Source organism: Aedes aegypti, chromosome 3 (assembly GCF_002204515.2).
Source record: "Aedes aegypti strain LVP_AGWG chromosome 3, AaegL5.0 Primary Assembly, whole genome shotgun sequence".
In the NCBI taxonomy this organism is placed as follows: Eukaryota; Metazoa; Arthropoda; class Insecta; order Diptera; family Culicidae; genus Aedes; species Aedes aegypti.
Genome location: NC_035109.1, coordinates 362,662,881 through 362,678,462, shown reverse-complemented (window position 1 = coordinate 362,678,462; position 15,582 = coordinate 362,662,881). Strand labels below are relative to the sequence as shown.

General features: G+C 39.2%; 1 protein-coding gene across 1 annotated transcript in view; it reads right to left on the bottom strand.

Moving 5' to 3' along the window:
* Positions 1–14,652, bottom strand: part of LOC5566877 (probable G-protein coupled receptor Mth-like 14) — a 28,656-nt gene extending 14,004 nt beyond the window's left edge. The window contains exon 1 of the mRNA XM_001651254.3: positions 13,618–14,652. Coding sequence (XP_001651304.3) covers positions 13,618–14,103 — 486 coding nt within the window. The 5' untranslated portion in view covers positions 14,104–14,652. The remainder of the gene's footprint in view (positions 1–13,617) is intronic.
* Positions 14,653–15,582: the final 930 nt, after the last annotated feature.

Below are 15,582 nucleotides of genomic sequence, written 5' to 3'. Positions count from 1 at the left end.
CGTGTTATTTTCCCTATCTTTCGTCTCACTCTGACAATAATCATCAAAACTTTGTGGAAGCAAATCTCGAGTTTTAGTGAACCGATGAAGCTGAAAATTTATCGGGTTGTGCACTACATATATAGAATCATAGTGATACATTTTTGCATCGATATATGGAGTGGTTCTTGGGATTTGCTTCTTGAAATGGATAGGGTGATTATGATGACATCCCGTGCGGCCTTAATGAACTCCCGTAATCAAACTCTGATCCTCAAGATCGGTAGTCGAGAAGCTTGACCTCAGGACTATAGCACATTTGTAATTGCTTGGCATCAAATGCAAATGTTGTTTGAACACGACTGCGTTGACGACATTTGATAGCTGTTTTCTTCAATCATCATCCATCATTAAAAAAGCAAAGCTACTATGTTCAGTTTTGTAACATGTCAGCAATTGCGCCATTTGGCAGCAGCTCTAAATGCAGGGGAATGAGGAATGTCGTATTTCCGATGATTTTTTACAATTTATCTGTAATTCGGATACAAAAATGATGTACTACAATAATGTTCACAAATGAGAGAGGAATAATACTACGATTGAACTTTTATGATTAGGCATGAGGTTAAGAATCTCGTAGAACAAAAATTGTAGAGAAATGTATGTTTTACAGGTACTTTAATGGACAGAAATCGATTTTATGAGGTCAAAACCATCTCTAATCGACATACAGTGTTCTCAAAAGTTGTAAAGTACTAATAATACGTTCAACTAGTGGTATTTATTTTGATTTTCGTTTTTCCAAATTCTCGTTAGAATTTTTTGAATGTAAAATATAGCCAAAAAACACAAATTCGACTTGAGGCACCTCCTAATCTTCTCCAAATTGGATGAAAATTTGTCTGGTAGTTTGTTTTAGTATTGCAACTAGGACTTGGGGGTGACTGGTTAAATCCCAGACATTTTGATTTTTGTGAAACTGTCTACTATACATTATAAACGCTATGAAGTTCAAAATTTTGCCACCAGGCGGCGCTAGTAAGCATGAAACTTTTGTTTTGCGGATATTTCAAGATCCTGGCCACTTAGAAAGATGGCGCCTTCGGCAAAGTTGTTCAGTAGCTCAAGCGCTATCATTATAAACGCTATGAGGTTCAAAATTTTGCCATCAGGCGGTGCAAGTGAGCATGAAACTTTTGTTTTGCGGTTATCTTTGGATCCTGACCAGGGATGAGAAAAGTACTGGAGCAAACATTTACCGCCTCTACATTTACATCTTTCTACACCACCATCAAAATCCAAAGCAAACCATGACCGTTCAAAACAAAAAAATGTCACGGCTCTTCAAAACTGTAATCTTCTTCTTCCTAACGTTTTTCAACCCCGAATGCGAAATGACTCGAGCACAGTGGTGACACGATTTTTGCGATTTTCGGGGTTTTGCATTTTTGCTCGATAAAGGCAGCATGAAACTGAACTTGTTTATATGTATCGCAACGGAATGAGTGTGCTCTTTCTGTTAGAGCTAATAGATTTCAATTAGTTGAAAACACAAGCGAAATATTAGCGATTGAATGATTTAACACTTTTTTTCAATCATTCACCTTGGAATGGCTGCCCGAAATCGGTCATAGTGGAGAGACAAAAACAGTCAAGCAGTGTGTGAACCGTTGGCAGCGCAACACCTGATGGTATTGATGCTGCTGCTGCTTCGTACTTTGGTTGACTGGCAGAATCGAAGAACTGTAGTGAATAGTGGTCACAGTTCTCAAGCCTGATCCTGACCACTTAGAGAGATGGCGTCAGCATAAAACTTTTGTTTTGCGGATATCTCAGGATGCTGACCACTTAGAGAGATGGCGTGTTCGACAAAGTTGTTCAAGGGCCATCATTATAAAAGCTATGAGATTTAAAAATTTTCCACCAGACGGCGCTAGTGAGCGTGAAACTTTTGTTTTGCGGATATTTCAGGATCCTGGGCACTTAGAAAGATGGCGCTTTCGGCAAAGTTGTTCAGTAGCTCAAGGACTATCATTATAAAAGCTATGAGATTAAAAATTTTGCCACCAGGCGGCGCTAGTTAGCATAGAACTTTTGTTTTGCGGATAGCCCCGAACCGACAAATAAATACACTATTGCAAACACCGTCCGTTTGCTACGAAAGTTGTCACAAGACTGATCGAGTTGTTTTCAAAACTCAATGTGGCGTATAGAGTTGTTATAGATTGAAATATAAAAAATAGAGTAAATTGATTTCGATTTTACTTGTATTATGCTAAGCGTGTACAAGAGATGTCAAACAACGAGCGAAAGAAAACGAAAAGTGGATCAGGCGAAACGAGAACTGTGGAAAAGAAGACAGTTTTGAAAACTCGATCAGTCTGGTGACAACTTTCGTAGCAAACGGACGGTGTTTGCAATAGTGTATTTATTTGTCGGTTCGGCTCAAGTTTGGCCGGTTTCGGTTACTACATGGCGCAATCGGTAAACGGTAAGTTGTGTTTATCTCTTCAGGAGGTAAACATCGAATGTACTTTTATTGCTGGAAAGAGAGTTTTCGAGCAATGATAATTATTGATTATGGAGAGAGAGTTCTCCAAGGCCGGAAAGAGAGTTTTCCGAGCCGAATTTTGGAAAGAGAGTTTTCCAAAATGGATCCAAATTGCCGGAAAGAGAGTTTTCCGAGCAATGTGAAAAGTGGATTATGGAGAGAGAGTTCTCCAAAGCCGGAAAGAGAGTTTTCCGAGCCGGATTCTGGAAAGAGAGTTTTCCAAAATGAATCCAAATTGCCGGAAAGAAAGTTTTCCTAGCAATGTTAAATGTTGTTTATGGAGAGAGAGTTCTGCATGGTCGGAAAGAGAGTTTTCCGAGCCAGATTTTGGAAAGAGAGTTTTCCGAAATGAATCCCAATTGCCGGAAAGAAAGTATTCCGAGCATTGTGAAAAGTGGATTATGGAGAAAGAGTTCTCCAAAGCCGGAAAGAGAGTTTTCCGAGCCGGATTCTGGAAAGAGTTTTCCAAAATGAATCCAAATTTCCGGAAAGAGAGTTTTCCTAGCAATGTTAAATGTTGTTTATGGAGAGAGAGTTCTCCAAGGCCAGAAAGAGAGTTTTCTGAGCTGGATTCTGGAAAGAGAGTTTTCCAGAATGAATCTAATTTGCAGGAAAGAGAGTTTTCCAAAATGAATATTAATCGCCGGAAAGAGAGTATTCTGAGCCGAAATCGGGAAAAAGTTTTCCAAAGCGAATGCAAATTGCCAGGAAAAGAATTATCCGGGCAATGTGAAAAGTGGATTGGATTTTGATTGATTTTGGATTTGATTTGATTTGGATGGGATTTGGATTGAATTTCAATTTGGATTGGATTTGGATTGGATTTGATTTGTATTGGGATTGGATTTGGGTTGGATCTGGTTTGGATCTGGATTGGATTTGGATTGGATTTGTATTTGGATTGGAATGGGGTGGGATCTGGATTGGATCTGGATTGGATTTGGATTGGATTGGCAGAGTTGTTCAGTAGCTCAAGGACTATCATTATAAAAGCTATGAGATTTGAAATTCCGCCACCAGGCGGCGCTAGTGAGCACATAATTTCTGTTTTTCGGATAGCTCTAGGTTATGACTATTCAGAAAGGTGGCGTCTTCGACAAAGTTGTTCGGTAGCTCAAGCGCTATCATTATAGAAGCTATAAGATTCAAAATTCCGCCACAGGCGGCGCTAGTGAGCATATAATTTTTGTTTTGCGGATAGCTCTGGATTATAACTATTCAGAAAAGTGGAGTCTTCGGCAAAGTTGTTCAGTAGCTCAAGCGCTATCATTATAAAAGCTATGATATGTTTATTTCAAAATCGATCTAGACTAACATTTAGAAAGGGTCAAAGTTGTTTTTTACTTTTTTTTTATAAACCCGTATAACTCAAAAACGGTAAGACCTACAAAAAAGTGTTGTATGGGGGACTGTCGTGAAATTTCCTGAAGTTTAAGGAAAAAATATTGAAAAAATAAAAAAAAAAACATTTTCTACACTGAAAAAAAAACATTATTCAAAACTTTAAAGTCGATTTAAGAAAAACGGCCATTTCAGATTTTGGTCATCCTTAAGCAAAAAGTTTCGTAAGTAAATTTACTAAAAGTCGTCCATACATTGCAAATTGGGCATATATTAGGGAAAACATTTTTTTTAGGGAAAAGAATTTTTTAAGTCCAAAATGAATTTTTTATTTTATTTTTATTTCGCTTTGAATAGTCTTGTATGATCATATTTTCAAGTGATAAATGAGTTTTATTCACAAAATAGATTATATTTGTTTTATTGGGAGTAGTTAAAAGAAATAAAACGGAGTTGTACAGAGTTTTTTTTTAATTAAATACTATTGATCTCGCACCAAACCGCTTATGAAAAAATTAACTCCGTCTAACTATCCGATGGGTTTTTTATGGTTGGAAAGATATCACAATAATATTTCATTTCTTATTTTTTTTCCTTCTAAGCAATGGGGGGATAATCTGCTCAACAGACTCCGGACCGAGGTCCGGGAGTGTGGGGTTGGGGACCATTTACTACATGCAAGCAGTAAACAGGACTACACCCCCGACCCACTAAACCATTTCCATTGCCGCCAAACCCTTCGTCTCTTCGGGACCACCAAGAAGGCATTGCTTCGGAGAGGGGCTATTGCACATCGCATCCTCCAGGTTGTAGAGACACCAAAACACGTCTGATTAGAGTGGTGATCTAAATAACAATCCTTTATTCCAAACCTCTTATGTCACTCCCCAACATCCATGGCCTACTCTTAACAGTACGATCTCTCCTTTTTTCTATAATTTCAAAATGATTAAGTCTAATGTATAAAGTTGAGATAATAAACTAGAGAAAAAGGTGAATTTTTTTTCTTTGATATAAAAACTTATTACGGATGTTTCATGGTACGACCATATTGAGCAAATCATCCACGAAGTCTTCATTCTTGTACTGTTGTTGTCCACGCTATTGTAAGTATCCCGCCACACGATCTCTTGTCTCTAAATAAAAGGAAATCAATTAGTAAAAACATTACATCAATATTTACAGTATCGATATGTCATCATTTATACTTAGCTTCATTCAGATACCTCTCTCTCCTCATTAACCCGTATAGGCCTGAGTGAAAGCAAAAATTCTAAAACCCTCACCGCTCAGTGGATTCTTAATGGATTCAAATGATTTTTTGTCAGTATACTGGCACACATATCTAGTTTCTAGAAGTGGACAGAGGATCGTGGAAATATTCCTGGGGTCGGAGTTATTCCGGTGGATCACTGGGTCAGGTCGGCTGAGAAGGGTACTGTGCGTTTGTGCCCCTGGAGGTAGGCAAATTTCAAGTCACAGATAGTTTCTGGAATCGGTTATAATGTGGCCACTACATGACGGAATTTTAAGAAAATTGCATACGTGTAATCCTTTTGACAAACGATTGAATTGGATAACTATGAGTTTTGCCTTTGGTCAATCCTACAAATGACCATTTTCGGGTCCCGGGATGCCTCAAACTTGCGATAAAGTGGTCAATTTGTATCTGAACATCTGTGTCAAGCTTATGGGAATGCATTTTAGTGCACAATTATGTTTGATTTCTACTTTTCGAGAATTGAAACGGTTTAGTATCCAACAAATCTATAGCCAGTTCTTCCGGGCATTACGTCCGAATGGCCACATCCGGTATATTCTAAAAGATGCAAAACACTTCATTTATAATGTTGAATATCAGCTCTTAATGATATTTGCAAATTAAAATGATTGTCATTGTAAACAAATAAACGTAACTTGGCATGTCCCAAAAAAATGCATTTTTTACCCGACTTGACCCAGTGACCCACCGGAATAACTCCGGCCACAGGAATATTTCCGAGTTCCTCTGGCCACTTCTAGAAACTAGGCCAGTGAACTGACAAAAAATCATTTGAATCCGTTAAGAATTCTCTGAGCGGTGAGGGTTTCAGTATTTTTGCTTTCACTCAGGCCTATACGGGTTAATCGCTAAATGATGTGCGCTTTTTTTTTTTCAAATCATTACCGATTGTCCTTTTGTTTCCATTGAAATAAACGTTTTTCTTGCCCATTTTTCAGTCTTGTAAATCGTTTGTCGTATAAGTGTTTTCAAAAATTTATTCAAATATTTCGTGCCGCACCTAGACTACGAGAAATGTATAGAAAATATAAAATTAAAGTTCAAACGCATTTTATGTGAAGTTCTTTTCTGCATAAGTGGAAAGGATCAAATTTAATACCAATGAACTCTAGTTGTGGGTTTAACTACCAGTTATCCTACAACTGGATTTTTTTCTTTTTTTTTTTTGAATGGAAAATTTAGATGTACTTTTCGTACATTTTATATCTCATGAATTACAGGACAACTAGAAGGACTGAGTTAATCTCCTACATCTGGTTTGCAGACTGAAACTTTGTATTTCCTTTGCATAGCTTTACAAATTTCTATTTTTCCCAAGAAATCGACCAAATGATACGTTTTCAAGTTCTTTTCCAGAAATGGACCAGAATTATTTAATCCTCTTTATTTCTTAAGGAGAAGTAGACCAAAATCATTAAAAATGTTCTCTTTACTCTCTACTAGTTGACTAATAGTGAATAGGAAATTTGGTATTATTCTTTTTTTATATATATTATTATGACTAGGTATTTCGAATCGCTTCACTTCTATGTTTCTTTCACAGAAACGGACCAGGATTTTTCTCCTCTTCGTTTCATATGGAGAAGTTTTTCATGTTCTCTCAGACATTTTTTTTTTTCAAGAAACGGACCGGATGATATGTGTTATTCCTACTTTATAGATTTTAACAGGACCGAATTTTTACATTCTCTTTTTCCAGAAATGGACCAGGATTATCTCTTCCTCTTCATTTCTAATGGAGAAGTAGACCAGAATCATTCAAGATGTTCTCTTTACTCTCTACATATTGACTAAGAGCGAGCCGGACGATTTATGTTATTCCTTCATTTCTTTCTAGAAATGGACCGAATTTTCATAAACTCCCTACGTTCTTGTTACAAAAACGGACCAGGTTTTCTATCCTCTTCATTTCTTTTGGAGAAGTAGACCGGAATTACTTTTAGTATTCCCTTTACTCTCTACTATATATTAACAATCTGGAAATCCTTTCAATTCACACTAGAAATGGACACAATTGTTTCATCTGCCTGCCTCTCATTTGCAGATACTAAAAAGGGCTCTAGTACCTTTGAAGACCGCAATTACTTTACGAGTTCTTTTCATCTATTTTTGATTTATTATAGTTTTCAATATATATTCGCACCTGTACTAGCTTCAAGTAATTTTTTAAAAACGATTATGATTAACATATCTTTTAGCTTTGAGTTGTTTTCTTCTTTAGCTTGGTATAAACATACATTTTAACACCTATTTTCAAAAAAATAATTCAATCTTTGGAATCTTGCTTCAAAATTAAAATACCATATATGTTTTCTGCGTATGCTAACAATTAAATAAATTGTCTATTACTGCATTGAAAATTGTGAATCTGATCTATAAAACACAAATTATAGGAAGTTTTGTACCAATCAAAGTTTTAAATGGGAGTTAAAACAATGAATATGACAATTATTAATTATCAAGAAAATAGGCAATTTCTATCGACTTAGACTAAAAACTTTTGACTGGAGTGGGAATCGAACTCAAATCTATATTACGCCTCGAAGACTAAAATGTCACAAATTAAAATATAAACTCACATGATCTAACTCAAAATTTAATTTAATGTTGTGATTGCTCTATCTTTTCCAGTTTTATAATTATGCGGTAATATACACTTATGATAGAATTCTTATAATTCATTAATTATTTCAATCAGAAATATATGTATTTTTTTTTCTACACCCTTATATCAACTCTCCGAATCATCATAAATATTAAAAGCAGATCAATGTTAATAGTATAACAGAAATAATCGCACCGTTACCAATCTTTTCATTTCTATACTTACGACAATCCGTTCAACAAACCAATGCTTATTTATTTATTACTGTGTTTATACAGCATTGTTTGTATCCTATTAAGAAATACTTTACTCAAGCAACCAAAATTCAGACCTGTAGTGCTTGTGCTATATATTTTAGTATTTTTGGATATTGTTTCATTCACTAAGCAGTGTGGTTAATGTATCCAACATGTGATGAAAAATAGTGTGTTCAATGTTGGAAATACGGCTTCACTATTCTTCACTAACAGCCTAAAATGATTGCAATTACAGTTACGTAAAATTTTTATATACGAGTAATATCTGTTATTTGCTGTTATTTTGCACCTTCATATTAAAATCATGGAAAGCTAGCTACTTTTTATTGACTCATTAAGAAGTTCTTCAAATAGTATCAACGAGAATTCAATGCGTTTAATCGTTCATTCCAATTGATTCCCGTTTATTAGTACGGACAGGAACATGGTTGTCACTTGTCTTATGTCGAATTCGTTTTTGAACCTAGGTTGGAACTGGCGCAACCCGTTCTGAATCACAGTTTCAACCCCAACCCGATTCAGGTTCGACCGGACTACAATTTGCTTGACGTTTTTTTGTTTATGTGTTGATCACCGACCCAGTTCCTAAAAACGAAAACGACATTAATTTCAAAGTACCGATTGAATGACTTTTAACGAAAGCTTTAATTGTTTTTTTTTTTCCTTTTTTTCTATTTGAATTATATAGAGCATTGAAGCAATCTCAATAACGTTCTTTTCAGACAGTTCAGTGTATTTATTTTTTTAGAGTTTAGAATTTTGCGAAAATAAAACTCAATTAGTAAACTCCGGTTAAAAATGATACTTGTTAGAAAACATTATTGATAATATTCAGTACCCACTTGCTAACAATCTTTCAATAACCATTTTATAGTACAATCAATCGAAAACCAGTTTTGAGAATTCTTCGTCAAACTGAATCTTTACAAACAATTCCTATGGACACGCTACCTTCATGGCGTCATCTTGTAGTGTATATCCAAAGTATTTTCATATTTACCATTCCAAATCGTGTCTTTCATCTAAATTGGTTCCTGTCTGATGCGCCTTGCCGGTACTGTGAAAAATTTGAACCTGACTCCACGTTGCATTTGTTTCCGGCTTTCATGTCTCCATAACTTCGAGCCAAATATTCAATACAGAGTCTTTACAGGGCAGATCAAACTGTTCTTTTCCTTCTTTTTGATACAATTTTACTCTCGTCGCCATTGTAGAGACACCAAAACACGTCTGATTAGAGTGGTGATCTAAATAACAATCCTTTATTCCAAACCTCTTATGTCACTCCCCAACATCCATGGCCTACTCTTAACAGGTTAGCTGGGTAGCCATTAACAGGTTAGCTGCGTAGCCATGCCAACGAACATCGATGACACGCTTAGGGGGGTCCACCAAGGTAGCATGCTGGCGCATTGCCAGCTTCCCGGGTGGTCCTCACCTCCCGTTGTCCGCTGAAAGCGGGCAGGGTCGACCACTACGCCCGCGCCCAGCTGCACCGCAGGTATCAAGAACTGATACTGCGGGCTTCGCAATTTGACCTACTGAAGGCTCAGGCCCTATCAGCTAGCACCAGCTGGGATTGCTGACGAAGGGGCCTCTACCTGCCTCGAACAACCAGAGGCTCGCATCCAACCCAGCAGGGCGACGCCACGACAGCAGCGCTACCAGGATGTTCTCCCCGCGGCCACTTAATCGCTGTAAGGGTCGATTTCGACCGTAGGGCACCGGAATGACCTACGTAGCCGACTGCGAACCCTTGGACCACCTGTTGTTTAGCGTCTGCACTAGTCACTCCTCGAGTCCACACGCCAACTCCAAGTTCCGAGACGATGTGGGTGATAGCCGATGAAACGGCATTCCAGCCAAACTCGTCTTTACACATCCTCTGGACCAAATTGTCCGGAGTTGTGTCCCGACCGCATGTGGCTAACATGCGGTCACGCATTGTGCGGAAACGCGGGCACACGAACAAAACGTGTTCCGCCGTTTCCTCTAAACCTGCACAAACTGGACATTCGGGAGAACCCGCATGACCGAAACGGTGTAGATACTGTCTAAAGCAACCATGGCCCGAAAGGACCTGTGTCAGGTGGAATGTTAGTTCCCCATGGCGCCTATTGACCCAGATATCTAACCTCGGAATCAACCTGTGAGTTCACACTCCCTTGGTGGAGCTGTCCCACGCACGCTGCCATTTGACCATGGAGGCCAGTCTGGCAGTCCTGCGTATGCCTCTTGTGCCGCGCCTTTCGAAGCACTCTATGTCTTCCATTCTTCTTCTTCCATGATAAGGATAGCAATAGGCACCATACCGGTAATGACGCAGAGTGCATCGTGTGACACGGTACGGTACGCGCTCGCAACCCTCAGGCACATTAGCCTATAAGTACTCTCTAGCTTGCTACGGTAGCTATCGGTACTCAAAGCCGTGCCCCAAGCCGGACCACCATACCTCAGTATGGACGAGGCGACACTGGCCAGAAGCTTACGATTACTGGCGTACACCGCAGAGCTATTGGACATCATCCGGGACAGTGCCACAAAAGCTGTGGAAGCTCTCTTGCAGACATGATCGACATGGCTACCGAAGGTAAGCTTATCGTCGATCATCACCCCCAAGTGTTTGACGGAGCACTTCGAAGTGATTGTGCAGTCGCCTACACTGATCACCGCTTGCTGCACCGACTTTCGGTTGTTGACAACAACAGCCTCAGTTTTGTGGTGAGCCAATTCCAGTTTCCTGGAGCTCATCCACTCCTCCACAATTGCGATCGAGTGGGCTGCAGTCAATTCCACTTCTTCGACCGATTCACTGTAGACCTCCAGCGTAATATCGTCGGCAAAGCCAACGATGACCACACCTGCCGGGAATTTTAATATCAACACCTCGTCGTATATGACATTCCATAACACCGGACCCAGGATGGAACCTTGCGGGACTCCTGAGGTTATATGAAAGCACTTCCGACCCACCTCTGTGTCATAGACTAATACCCGATTCTGGAAGTAACTTCCGAGAATCTTGTACAGGTACTCGGGTATCCCCAGACGCAGGAGCGCATCAGCAATAGCCGCCCAACTGGCACTATTCAATGCATTCCTTACATCCAGAGTCACTACTGCGCAGTAGCGAATACCCCTCCTCTTACGCTGGAGTGCTATCTCAGCGGTTTTCTTAACCGTCAGAATAGCTTCTACGGTGGACCTCCCTTTCCGGAAGCCGAACTGGATGCTTGAGAGACCATTTACACCCTCGGTGTACCTCAACAGTCTGTTGAGGATGATCTTCTCGAGCACCATCCCCACCGTGTCAATCAAGCATATTGGTCTATACGCCGACGGGTCACCGGGTGGTTTCCCCGTCTTTGGCAATAGTACCAGGCTCTGCTTCTTCCACGCATCTGGAAATACTCCCTCGTCCAGGCATATCTGCATAGCAGATTTGAACATACCGGGAGCCTCCAAGATTGCGACTTTGAGGGCCAGGTTTGGAACTCCGTCCGGACCTGGTGCCTTCCCCATGCTTAGGGATTTTGCAATCCCTACAAGTTCCTCATCGGTTACTCTATCCTCATCGCCAGCCCCAAACCCCGGCTGTCCTACAAAAGGAGGCCGTGGGCTAACATTTCTTATTTGGTCCCAGCCAATCTGAACAGGTGTCTGCAAAGGGTCAATATTATGCTTATGAAAAAAAGTCATGGTTTGTTTTTATTATGCATTATTATGTTTATTATTGCTATATATCCATGTGTTCAGACCACCAATCCCGTCTGTTTTATATAGAATATTGAATTCAAACCGATAATAGACATGCTATTATGAAAAAAAATGACCAAGAAGGGTTTCGAACTCAACTTTTCTAACTGTGAATGAAAAAGAAGGATAAGGTACCCCGGGGCAAGTGAAAATCCGGGGTAAGTGGGGCGTTTCATCATAGCACAACTAGGAAAAGTTTTTCATGGGGGTATTCTTCTAGAAAGTTGAAGATACAATGACAAGGAATGTATTTAGTACTAAACATATTGTTATTTTTATTACCATGTGATTCATGTAACAGTTGTCAGTTCAGCGCCATTTTCAACTTGCATGATAAATTGTGACACGTTTCAATGACGCAAAAAATAAATGTGTTTTAAATCGAATTTCCATCAGTAAGCTATAATTTTAAGTATTATTACAAGCTGCTAACGATAAACCAGTATTTTGTTTTCATTTCATATGAAATTTTCGATGGTCTATCCTACCCCAAAATATATTTGTACCTGGGGTAAGTGGGACCTATCAAAACAAAAACCAGTATCAAAACTTTTCGTACACGTTTCACACATTTTCCTAGAGAGTAGCACTAAAACATCCAAACAAATGATTTTTATCATGAAAAAGATCAACCTCAAATTACGTAATTGCATAAGAGGGAGAAGAAAAGTGTTATAATTCTTTTTTTTTTTTTTATTGTTGAAATACGACTTCAAAATTGAGCAAACACACAGCTGAAATTTAAAATGCATCATGAGAAAGATTACTTTTCTATTTTATTTGAACTTTATTTGTTATTTCTACCAAATTAAGTAGTGATGGAAAACAATTCCACCCCATAAGGTGGTTTTCTGCCATGCATATAAATAATAACTAAACATATTTATAATTTCGTCAATTATCTATTGTTTATGTGCTACATTTTAATTAACAACTTATAAATGATATATTTTGAATATGTTTAATTCCTCTTTACGCTTTTATTGAGGAATCTTCAGTCAATATTAAAGATGAGGTGACATACTATTAAATACAGGGTTTCTTCCTAAAACGTAACGTATTTTATGGTTGATCCCTTATGTACATCAAATATGTACTTAAAATTAAAAATCTATGACTTATCAATCCTATTATTGTAATGGTTGACTTACTGATGTGGATTGACGCATGAAACTGGATGTGTCCCACTTGCCCCGCTTAGCGAGGTAACTGCGTTCATTGGCTCATTCTAAAACTTTCTTCCAAGGTTTTCACAATTTCGGAATTAATCGATTATTTTCATGCACACACCAGCAAATATGTTTCCAAAACGTGATTGTGTTGTTGGATTTGAAAAATATTGACATTTGAAAATTTTATTGAACAATTTGTTTGAACTATCGTTTTTTTCGTTCCCACTTGCCCCGCGGTACCTTGAATCTAATCCACAGTTTAACGTTTCATGCAAAAAGAATGCAACGCTTCTGTCCGCACACTGTCGAAATCCATCCTAAGCCTATTGAAATGGAAAACAAATCTGATTAAAGTCGTGAACTAGAGTTTGTATGTTACTGAAACTTCTTAGTGCAGTTATTGACCAGCACCCAAACTTGATGGGATTGAGAAGAAATATGGCTTCAAACTGCCACCGTTGACTCTCTATAGATATCGCGTCTTTCCTCGTATTCAGAGAGCCACTACAAACATTATCAGCACATTGTTTACCCATAATCCACGTTCATTCAATGCCCACTGTTCATTTCATACGTATGACTAGTTACAGACGTATAGCCAACAGCAAAGAATGACCCTTATCAATAAACGATTTTATTACAGCACTTACGACAAATCGAATGTGTTTATTTACCTGGAAGCCTCGGCAATCCGGTGCCGGCGTGACGGCTAGGTCTCCTCGTGCTCCATTTGCTATCGGATGCTTAACTTCTGTTACATTCTCATCCGTTTCAAACGATTCCATTAGTCCAAAGCGAACCGGTTGCACTACAGTGGCACTTTCTTCCGTGACCTCAGGAGAAGCCTCGCCGTCACTTTCCACTTCTGGAACCACTATCTCCACTGGTGGCATGGCCAAAGATTCATTAAAAGATGCCCCATATTCATCGTCATCTTCCGGATACAAACTGTCTTCTATCGGATCCAACACATCATCATCACTCGTAATTTTCATCAGCGGATTACTTGAACTGACAGGTTCTTCACTATAATCGTAGTCATAGTCTCCACTTCCCTCCAGAAGAACCGCCGAAGGAAGTGCCCCTGCTGCCGCAACCAGGAGCAACCCCAGCGCAACCACCAGAACCGTTCCCGGTGACGTCATTCTCTGAGTAACCATTGTAACAGATTGTGTAATTGAGCGTTTCACTGTTTGCGTAAGATTAATAATTTTTGTCCACCCAGGTATTTCGAGTTGCGTACACAGGTAGAAGGTTGGGTCGCTTGTTGACACAAACTTCGCGAAGGCTTCTCGCAGATAACGCAACCGCCTATGTCACACACGGGTTTATTGATCACATTCACATTTTTCCCCTCCTGATTGGCTATTAGTGGCGCGTTTTTGGGGCCTAAAACACAGCACAGGTTCTGGGAAGGTTGTCACAGGTTTTCTTATCAGCTATAGATATTGACGCCACTCCGGGAACCGATGACTAGCTACGTCAAAGGTATCACCCCGCACACTTTCTACGATGATTCGAACCTGCGGTATTTGGTATTAGGAGTATTTGCCCAACCGGTGATGTAATGTTCGGCGTTCGGGTTATTGACAATAGATTTTGCCGAAATTGATGATGATCGATAAGACTAAATACGCGGACCGCGTGCGCAAAATGCTTCCGAACCGAACCGAATCTGAGTGCTTTCTGAGAGGGATACGACTCATTGCGCGCTGCTCGACTACCCGCGCCGGGCCATGTGCGCTAGTGTGCTTCCATGGAGGTACTCCACATTAGGATGGCCCATAATGACCAAACTATAAAAATCTTAAGTTATACCTTCTAATTTTGTTCGTTGGGATTCCCAGAAGTTTATGTTAAGGTTTGAGCGGAATCCACTAACTCTAAGAGGAAGCTAAACAAGCTTGAAGTTTGTATGCAAATAATCTACCAAATTTATGTGAAGCAAAAGTTCACCGGGTGAAACACAAATTATAAACCTGCCACACGATATACGAATGCGAAAATGGCAACTTTATCAAAGAAAGCTCTCAGTTAATAACTGTACTGTGGAAGTGCTCATCGAACACTAAGCTGAGAAGCAGGCTTTTCCCAAAGTTTCTGGCACACCGTGCATACAGATATTTCTTTCAGAAATTACACCGTGGATTTCGTCCAGAAATTCCTTCGGGGTTTTCCTCCTGAAAATTCTTTAAGGATTTTCACCAGGAACTCCTCCGTGATTTTTCTTCAGGAATTCCTCCGAGAATTTGTTGCAGAAATTCCTACGGGAAGTTCCAAGAATCCCTCCTGAGATTCGCTCCATTAAATCTTCCAGGGTTTTCTATTCTATTCTATTCTAATTGCTTGCACAGCCTATATTGAAAAGCATCCTGGAAATATCGGTTATTTCTTCCATTTTTTTTTGTCAGCATTAACATTTGCAGCATATCGGTGATATGTCAAATCACAAATATTAAAATGCCCAGGACCACTGTGTAGGTTCGAAGATAATTCAAAAAATTACGTCGAACAGTTTATCCTCATGTGAACAATATGATAAACGCAAATATTTGAATTGTTAATGGAAGAAATGGGGACAACCGTACCAACCGTTTAATTTCAGGGAGATAGATACAATTGTTTGAAGTGGCTTTGCA